This window comes from Olea europaea, chromosome 20, assembly GCF_002742605.1.
Source record: "Olea europaea var. sylvestris chromosome 20, O_europaea_v1, whole genome shotgun sequence".
Lineage (NCBI taxonomy): Eukaryota > Viridiplantae > Streptophyta > Magnoliopsida > Lamiales > Oleaceae > Olea > Olea europaea.
In genome coordinates this window covers 13711459-13721894 of record NC_036256.1, presented here as the reverse complement: position 1 = coordinate 13721894, position 10436 = coordinate 13711459, and the positions used below count along the sequence as shown (strand labels likewise).

The 10436-nt window shown below is 35.5% G+C and overlaps 2 protein-coding genes across 3 annotated transcripts in view; both read right to left on the bottom strand.

Moving 5' to 3' along the window:
* The window catches only part of LOC111369708, a 10790-nt gene extending 5030 nt beyond the window's left edge, over positions 1-5760 (bottom strand). For both annotated transcript variants that reach the window (XM_022991324.1, XM_022991325.1), the window contains exons 1-3: positions 5249-5760; positions 3972-4071; positions 1687-1752 (exon numbers count right to left, since the gene is read on the bottom strand). In XM_022991324.1, coding sequence (XP_022847092.1) covers positions 1687-1752; positions 3972-4071; positions 5249-5478 — 396 coding nt within the window. In that variant the 5' untranslated portion in view covers positions 5479-5760. The remainder of the gene's footprint in view (positions 1-1686; positions 1753-3971; positions 4072-5248) is intronic.
* Positions 5761-6265: 505 nt separating this feature from the next.
* LOC111369706 (F-box/LRR-repeat protein 12) lies at positions 6266-9694 on the bottom strand. Its single transcript, XM_022991323.1, has 2 exons — positions 9385-9694; positions 6266-7918 (listed from the first exon to the last, which is right to left on the bottom strand). The coding sequence occupies exon 2, from the start codon at positions 7572-7574 to the stop codon at positions 6411-6413; it is 1164 nt and encodes a 387-aa protein (XP_022847091.1). The 5' UTR covers positions 7575-7918; positions 9385-9694; the 3' UTR covers positions 6266-6410.
* Between the last annotated feature and the right edge of the window lie 742 nt (positions 9695-10436).

Sequence of the window (10436 nt, the reverse complement as noted above, 5' to 3'; positions counted from 1 at the left end):
GGAACGGGGATTCCCACATGTTCTCTGGTAATTAAGCAGAAACATTACCAAATAAGCAAAACTATAGCACATTAGATTTGGCCATTCTCCCCTTCACGATGGATCGATCATCGATGCGGGATGTCCTTAAAAGACTATCATAGCCTACCAGCTAAATTAGAAGAATAAATGGCCTGCAGTTAAATTCTTCTGAGAAATTAAAGGCCACACTGCATTTCCATGTCACCTTTAAGGTTTTAACCTTAACACACTCCTCCAGTAATCAACTTTCCATTGTACGTCACGCATAATCTCCCTAAAAACATAGTCACTAGTCCTTTCAAGCCCCTTGTACTTTCCAGCAGCACTTTCTTTCCACAAAATGAGCAGCAGAAAGAGTAATATTATTAGACCATTGCTCAAAGCTCCCTAGTTCCCCCTTTAAAGGCCTTAAATATCCAGATAAGCTCTTGTTCTCAAGTGTATCTGTCGTGCATAAGTTGAAATGATCACAAATGGTGCGACACTGTGCTAGAAAATCTTCAATGAGAAATATATGCAACAGAGTTTCAACCTATTCTGCAGGTTGTAGCAGCTTCCTCCAAGTCATCTAGGGAAAAGGGAGGGTCATCCAAAAGCTCAAGCTTTCATTCTCCAAATGTGCACCGACTATCGAAACTGAACCATTTTTCAGACACTGTCTTGCTCACACTATCTCAACACACATTTGCACTGGTATGATTGCCTTTTGTTTGAAATCTATCCCTGACACTATTGTATCCACCAGCATCGACAATCCCTTGCCTCAAAACATCATAGCTATGAGAGGAATCCTCAAAGCATCTTTCTAGGAAGCCAAGAGGTCCCTTTTATTGTAATGCAGTATTGAACAACTTATTCTTCTGCATATTAGGCTTTAAACTGGAAATAACGCTCTAAACCCATCTAATGTCTTCTTGATCCTGTTAAAGTGCTGAGATAATCTCATACATGTACTCGGCTATTTAAAAATTTACAAATTAAACCAAATCAAGCTTCTTCCTGATACTGCAAACTATTAATCACTTACAATGCTCAAAGCATATATGAGCCACTAGAGAACACGAGCAAGCAAAACACCATCACTTCACCCTCTAATGCGACTAAGTTGGACTAAGATGAAATAGTGAAGATTTATGTCAACATCAATAAGGCAATCAATTTATTAAAGGATTGCTTGGATGCCTAAAGTATTAACTTTCCTTTTTCCTTTTTTTTTTTTTTTTTTTGGCCCCGTGTAGGGGGAAGGAAGAGGATTAAAGGAGAAAATAATTACAAATTCAGGACCCCAAACATACTGAAAAGCAACAAAATATAGATACTCTTTCAAAACTCAAATAACAAAACATAGTCATCATAAACATATGATTTCGGTTGTTCATAAGGCTCTAATACATCCAGGAAATGAGGAAGATAAGTAAGAGGCTTATCACTCTAGACCACATAGCAGAAATTAGAAGGCCATTTCTTATGCCATGTTTACCTCATTGCTAGGATGTGGAGCATGCCAATGTCCAAATATATTATAACATTTCATGTATTAAAGGAGTCATTTGAAGTGTTATCTAGATACTAACAGCACATGCTAAGAATAAGAGAGGTGACTCATCCTTAAATGTTCACATGGATAGCTAGGAACAGATAATAACATGCTTCATGTTCAAATACCTTTTTATCTTTACTTTTCTTTGATGAATTGTGATCATCTTTCCTTCGCTTGCCATTTTCCTTTTTCTGCAAAACAGTAGAACATTTAAGTCATAATCGATGTAATCAGCTGAAAATAATAAAAGGGATAGGAATTAGAGTCACTGCTAACTTCATTCTTGCTCTCATGATCCATCAACGAGCAAATTTCATTTATTAATGAGCATGAAGAACTTTGATTCCATTCCATTCTCAACCATTTGTCTTTCCACTTTTTTCAAGAATACAATATACATCGTCCATAAAAAGCAGCCTATTGTATTAACCCTCTTCAACGAGTGAAAATCAAACATTTAAATTGACTCTGGCATCATAAACTTGATATTACAAACGATTTCCTTTTTCTGGGTAAAGTCTCACACTAGCCTTGAATTCTTTACTTGAGTTTGAGGTCGTCACCACTGTTAAAATAAAACTACAGTATGTTATGAAAATTTTCAACGTTACAACTATCTACAGTTTTCAGTATTAGTTAAACAAAGAAATGAAGGTCATGTATGTACATTCTCTCTAAAGTTAATGCAAAATTCGTGCTTCTTTGAAAGTAAACTATTAACCGAAGAGGAAACAAAAAAAGAAATGGAAGTTGGTCAAGAACCACACTGAATCCCACTGAAGAAAGATGTGGTTAACTGAGTCTATACAAACCAAGTGGAGAAAGATCAAGAAGCATTTCAACAAGGAGACAAATTTTTTTGTGTCTCAGCACAAGTCTTCTTTACGCATCTTTATTGGTTTTCATGTAAAACCCTTGTTTTCAGAAAGCTCAAAGACTAACGTGCAAGATTCTGAAACCATCTGAAAGTTAAGGGACTGAATCTAACTTTTCATAAAGTTCAGGGATCAAATTGAACAAATATGAAAGTACAGGGATAAATGTAAGGAGAAAATATTATATCAGCAAAGTAGTTCTTCTTCACCCTAGCAACCTACAGCTGATTAGTGGAAGCCCAAGAAATCTCCCAAGAGCTTCTTTATAGCCGCAATACCGTGAAGAGGAAGACGTCTTGAAGTCAATACAGCAGAGACTTTGCACAACCAGCACAAGATGCTCACAACCAGAAGAGACACTAACAAAAGCCTGGTTCAAGCCTCGTGAACACAAAGAGAGGTCCCCTGGCCTCTAGTGCACAAAAGGACAGGCTCCAGAGCCTGAGTTAGAAAATGGTGTCAACGTCATAGAGGAGCTCGTCGGAAGTTACAAAGCATTGAAAGGCTTTGCCAGATATCACAAAGCATTGATGTGGTTGGAAAGGGATCGCGCTCCATCAGGTTACCTTCACCAGAGCTCACAGCTAGTATTGACTGGGTTTTGATGTGGCTCTAGGATTTGCAATTTGAAACCCTAATTTTCAGATCCCAATTTTGAAACCATATTTTTTAGAGCTAGGTAGAGGATAGAGATTGCCAGGGCAATTTAGAAGGTAAAGGTCGTAGGAGCAATTTAGAGCTAGAGTGCCATAGGAATGATTCAGAGGTTAAGGGTCGCAGGAGGATTCAGCTAATATTTTAGAGATATTAGGACAACCAAAGTTCTGATGCCAACTTGAAATTTAAGCTAAATTACTTGTATTATTCATCAAATTAAAGGTTACTCATACAAGATTAATCCTACCTATAGAAGGAAAATGACAAAAAGAAAGATCATATTAATAAAGGGAAAAATATTAATTAATATCTAGACTAGGATATAAGCTAGAGGAAAATATTTTCTTAATTTCCTATTCCAATTTTCCAATTGTAACTGTTTCCAACAGGCAATGAGTTCAAGGATATTACTTTAACTTTAATGATTGCTAAAAATGTATATTGTATTCTTGAATTCGTTTCTATTTAATTGGAGTTTGAGCATTCGTCATGCCATTAACAATTGCAATTATGCTTCTATAATTAATAAGTTCAAGTATCTTATAAAAAAATGAACTTCATTCTATGACAAAAAATACCCAACTACCAAGCTTTACAACCTAATCACATCCAAAAACCTCGTGGATGTGTAGGTTTGTATAATATTTTTTTTTTCCTTCCACATTTTTCTCAATTCTGAAGTACAATGTCTGGCCAGGCATAGAAATTAGCCCCAAAAATAGAACACTTCTATTATAATTTGTCAATCCTGATCACTGTTTCTAGTTTAATTTTGATTAAAAGAACTTAGATGCAAAACCAGTTACATCCGGCTACGTTGAAAAGCAAATAACAGTAACTACTCAAATGAGAAGGACAATGACAAAATAAGAGCTTACAGTCATCCATCTACAACGTAATGCCACATCTCGAACTGTCTTATCTTTTAACGCCTGAGCAATTTTAGCATACCGAACAATGGTGGTATCTGAGGCATATCTGCAAAAGGGTGCATTAAGGTATCAGAGCAGTGTGCAACATCCACGCATTATCCACGAGAACATATAACCAGCTAGATGGAAACATTTGGGAGTATAAATATTCTATCTAAATAGCCAGCAAATATGTTAAATAGATAAATACTGATGTGAATTTGAACATTTTGCCTTGGTGTGACCAAGGACGTTTCTTTTCAAAATTTTATTGATAAATTAAGAGTTGAAAATGGAGCATTTACAGCTAAACCTCAAAGTATTGATGCACTATGAAGTATGAGGACAATAATTTTGTCACAGTTGTCGATATGCAGTCATTATGTGCAAGTTTAGAATTTTTATTGTCTCTATTGTAGTGAAATACAATTGAAATCACTTCAAAATGTTGGATGTGTGAACGCTAATTATATTGTTTAATTATTATAGGGGTATAAGGGGTAGTTTGCTCGTGTACCATGTTGCCCCAATATTTCTTATCTATATAAAGGATATTAAGGAAAGTATCTGTTTATCTTTTTCTGCGTAGAGATGATATAATACAGAGGCATGAGTTGCCATAGAACACGTATTTTTCTTTTGTTTAGAGCTAATTGAAGTACAATCTTACTGTGGCAGGTAGACGTAGTGCTTTCGATTTTCTAAGTTTCGTGCAATTATTGCTTATTAGTCCATAACATAAACCATAACACAAAAATCCAGGCCTTCTAATTTCCTGTTACACAAATTAACCAAAACCCAATCGGTGGGTATACCCACCACAGATTCATCAGTCTCTGAATACTGAAGGATCCCATGGACCTGAATTATACTTCAAGCTAGACTGCATAACCGTGCTTCCATTTCATAAATTATCCTAGAAAGGAGTCGTGAGGTCGAATTCCAAATTTCTTTATGCCCACAGGTGGTAAATAATCAACAATTTAGCTAAATAACCAACCAAAACCATCATCTTATACATAATACGAGTCCTAAACTTGATTCAATATCTACAGTAGAACACCCAAGGACCCAAATTCAGCACAAAAGTGTTGGATAAAACTAGCCAGAATTTCAGGCAAACTTTCAATGATAGCAAAAAACTAAAAATGGCTCGCGCCTAAAAAATTAACATGTTTGCATGTAGACACGGTAATTACATACACATATGCAGAATTAAGAAGAAGAGAGAATCGGGAGCTAACTTTGTGAGTAAATTTTCAAGGGTAGACTGTTCCTCCGTGGACCAGTTAACCGACAAGCCGGGGTTGTGGCGGAGGGCAGCCTGGGTAGATCTCGCCATGGAATTCTCCTGCCCGCCGTTGCTACTTGTAGCGCCACCATTGGCATTCTCCTGCCCGCCGCCATTACTGTGGCTATTATTATCATTATTACCGTTGCTATGACCCGCTGAAGGATTCGCACTAGCAGCCATAAAAAATCTACTCCGAAATTCTGAAACTTTCTACAAATCGATTCTGTTTATGGAAATTTCAGTAAGATTAATGAAATTGATAAATCTTTGCTGGGAATTTGGACAGATAACAGCTGGAACGGACAAATTAACAGAGGAATGGATAGATTTATATAGTTATTACAGAGATTGGATAAACACGAGGTAGAGAAAATCTGTACGGAAAATGGAGGTATGGATTTGGTTTCCAAATTTATAAATTATAAGCAGCCTTCCGTGTTTTATTGAAAGGGGGCCTTTTAGGATTAGACTTCTCTTGAAAATAATTGAGGGCTTGGATCAGTTTTGCAAATTAAAGATTTCAAACATCTTGTAGTCGAGGTCCTTAACATATTAAACCTGTAAAAATGAGTCCTTAACTTTTTATACAATTAGGGCTTGGCTTTGCATAAAAATATTTTAAACTTAAATTTAAGTAGTTTATTTTGTAAAAATAACTTCTAAATTTACCTTTCTTTTTACTAATAAAACGTATGTTCTACTTTCTAGCCGCCAAACAAGCTCTCGCTTTATGTTTGATTTTCGTTTTTCTCCGTAGTTAATGTATTAACTACAATTGTGTATAAGTAAATGAACTAACATAAGTTGAACATTTAATTGCAAATTAACAAACATTAATGAAACATTTAATTGAATAAGAACAGTTTAAATCAATATTCAATCGAACAGTAACGAATATGCAAAATTCTACGTTTTAAGATCATATTCAATATCGCGTTCAACAATTTACATTATGACACATTTGATGTGTTGAAGTAGATAGAATCATACACTATTAAACAAGAAATAAGTTGAATACTTGTTCATTGTGAAGATATATATTAGTGTTATAAAACAAATTTCTTTGACACACTATAATCGAAAGGCGAACAAATTTCTTCGACACAATATAATCAAAAGGCCCAATCGGGAGCAATACACATTATTTCTTCTTCAATGATCTTCACATCACTTCTTAAACATTTGAAAATCTCTATGGCTGTTGAACTGACCAGTCGACAGCGAGTGAAGTACAAAATGCTGAGCCGTTTGCAGCCATCCCTCAAAGCTTGCAGTCCTTGATCACATAGATTCCGACAACGATTCACATGAAGCCTTTTCAAGTTTTGACAGTTTAAACCAATAGATTCCCACCCAGACACCCGAATTTCATGACATAATGCCAAGTTCCACTCCTCAAGCAATGGACACCCCTTGGAAATTGCCACAATTGTCTCATCTCCAGTAGTTCTACATAATCGAAAATTGAGCACTCTAAGATTGGCTGCATATCCAGCACCAATTGATAACAACCCATCTCCTTGAATGCACCAGATTAGGTTAGACACGCTCAAGTACTCGAGTCCACCTCCGCTGACAATGCCCATTATTCCTTCGGGCTCAAGCTTACATGATTCCGCTTCTAAATTAGTCAGAGTCTGACATCCTAGAAAGCCAATGCCATTGACATTTTTGCAATGTGATACCTTGACAGCCCGGAGCTGAGGGCATTTTTGGGAAAGAGCTCTTATCCCATGATCGGATATAAGCCCACAATACGAAAGATTCACATCTTTCAGACCAAAACAAGATTTGGACAAAGTCTCCAATCCAATATCAGTAACATTGCACCTATAAAGACTTAGATTTGTCAGTGAAGTACAACCACTTGCCACAAAGAATAGTCCATGATCGGTGATCCCAAAACAACAATCCAGATGCAAACTTTGCAAGTATGAGCCACAATGTGCCAACAGAGATAACCCAGAGTCCGGGAGATCGGTGCATCCAGACAAGGATAATGACTGTAGTTGTTGGAATCGGTTCAACAACCTATGTAGATGAAATGAGGTAATTTCAGTGGAAGATTGAGATAGAGATGCAATGCTTCGTTGGGTAAACGCACATTGAAAATGTAAAGACCGACGACTTGAATTTTGAATATGAAGACAACGACGACAAGTTAATCCAAATGATTCGCGATCCAAATTAGAGTCAAGCCTCCGAAAAATGAAGTATAAGCAATCATCGGGAAGTTGGGTAATGTAGGGAAAATGATCTATTGAATCATTCTCCATTTTCACAGTCTTCGGAAGGTTGCAAGGCACGAATCTTTATCATTATCTTTTTATAGGATGCGCTAGATGAGGCAGGTGAATCAAAACCACAAAAAGCAGTTGAGTCTCCATAACCATAGCCTATGAGAACTCCACACTGGCGGCAAAGGAGTTTAGATTTCGAACCGTAGTGGCCCCAAGATATAGGAAGACAGTTCAATTCATCAACTTGTGTAAATCGGCTGAGATCAATGGAGAGAAAGGAGATGTAACCTTTCTTAATAGATTTACTATATTTGGATCCAATGCTTGAAGTTACACGATTGGAAGATGCTAAGTTGAGAGGATATCCACAAGACCCACAGCTGCAATGAATGAGATACAATGAAGTCGGTTCAAGAGAAGTTACATACAAGCAGAACACACTCAGATTATACAACAAACTCAGCAAGTAAAAGAGAAAATGGGAAAAAAGGGTTTCTAATCAGTAAAGCAATTCTTAAACAAGTCAATGAACAAGACGATCATAAAGATAATACTCTCTCCACCCCATAAATATAGGCTTGCTTTCATTTTTTGCCTGTCCCAAATTATAGGCTATTTTCCTTGTTGAGAATATATATGAGTTTTTAGTTTTCTAATATACCCCTATTTAATATGTAATGTAAGTGTATATTATGAAAAATGTAAGAAAAAAAAATATTTCCAATTTCATCAATTACATTTTCTTAATCTATGTGAAAATAAAAACAAGCATATCCTATTGGGGCGGAAGGAGTACGTGTTTTAAGAGAATAATGCGTTGTAAATTTTTGCACTTTTTACGAAATTTTTTGTTCTTTACTATATTTTCTTTGTTTCTTTTTAGGGATGGGGGTGGATGGACAAGGCTGTCAAGAAGGATTAAAAGTCGTAAGGAAATTTGGTCAGGTTCAAAAGATCAATCAGAGTATATGCAATGTAGTCATTGATCATTACTAGTGCAAATTATTTTTTCACAAGGTTTAAGCCTACTGCAGTAGGCAAGCAAAAGGGAATATTGATCTGGTCACTCATAAACTCAGGTCCTATATGCCAATAAAACATAAATATTAAGTTGATTCTAACTTCATAACCATCAAAGCAATTAACCACCCTTAGATTACTACTTCAACTGACTAGAACACTACCTTTCTAAATGTTTTTGCACATAATTGACAAAGAAACACTATTATCCGCCAAATATTATTGGATTCTTTTCCATGGATGTCCAGCTAAGAAGGGTAATGTATTGAATGAAATTGCTTTGCCCTCCAGACTTAGATGAACCTATTTTCCATCGTGCGAGAGCTGATTGACACTTTTCTAGCAGGTTTATGTATTGCAAATAACCACTTACAGACATAGTTTAAGCAACTTCTCTTGAAAAATTACAAGAAATTTCCCACTGTTAAGAATTTAGGGGCTTTTATGGCTATCCTTAAGGTTTTGCATTGGATGCTTCCATAGAATTTGAGGTTCAAGCTAACATTTTGTTAAAGATGTTAAATTAAAAGTTTGGGTTGCTAACTAGATTTATCAAAACCCGATATACTTAACGGTAACTGGAGCCCTTCATATATTCAAAAATAACTACAACTCAAGGACAAGATCACATTGATCGACAAAAAACCATCAGTTCCATAAATACCATGTACATGTACAATTAATCATAAGAATAAGTTTCAAAATTGTTTAATTTCCAAAATAAAACCCAAATAAACCATAAAATAAAAAATTAGCAGCAGTATCAGGATTAGAACCACAAAAAATCAAATGGATAAAAAATGCAGAAATTGGAATATAAATTTACCTGTAGAAGACATCAGCCTGGGACATTTCTTGATAAGGACATCAAATATGATGCTGATTGAGTCTCATATCATTTAGATGCGATCCAATGAGACAACAAACCTCACCCAATCTTCGTATATAATTTCGTTTCAATTTGGGCGAAGCAGTTGAGATTGAAAACAGGAGAAAGTGGAGAAATTGACTTTTAATTTTTAAGTTTTTGTCCCTTGCACGCCTTGTTTTTGGTGCTGCGGAATGAGTCAAAAAGGAGGGGGAAGAAACAAGGGTTCGTTAAAGTCAAGATGGGCAATTTTAGGTTTACTTTTTAGCCAGTTATAAGAGATTTGACGATAATCGAAATGCGTAATTGGCATAAAAAGTTCCAGTATGCTATATTGCACAAATTATTTCTATATAATATATAAACTCTCAATTAAGTTATGAAAAATATAATTTTACCTTCAATATTTAATTAAAAGAAAAAATTTAATAGAAAAAGGCAAAATAAAAATTTTAAAAAAAGAGAGGAAAGAAAACTAAAACAAAGCCCTTGTTTAAGCCCCATTCTTGTCACACAAAAAAAAAAAAAAAAAAAAAAAAAAGGCATTTTTGAATAGTATATTGATAGAAAATGTGTGATTAAAAAATAACGAAAAGTTTTGAATTTGTGTATAATATTATTTTATTGAAAAATATGTGATTGAAGTAAGGTCCAATCACTGTTGAAGAATCAATTTTGATAAAAATGGGGCTCAAACAAGGGCCAAAAAAATATGGGTAATTGGCACAAAACGTCCATACCTTTTAAGTCTATTGTGGAAAATGTCCTTGCCTTTCATTTTTTGGCATTTTTGCCCTCATTTCAACCTTTTTTTGCGATGGACGTCCTTCCGTCCATATTCCGTCAGTTTTTCCGTTAAACATTCGGGTAATTGGCACAAAACGTCCCTACCTTTCAAGTCTATTGTGGAAAACGTCCATACCTTTCATTTTTTGGCATTTTTGCCCTCATTTCAACCTTTCTTTGTGCTGGACGTCCTTCCGTCCATATTTCGTCAGTTTTTCCATTAA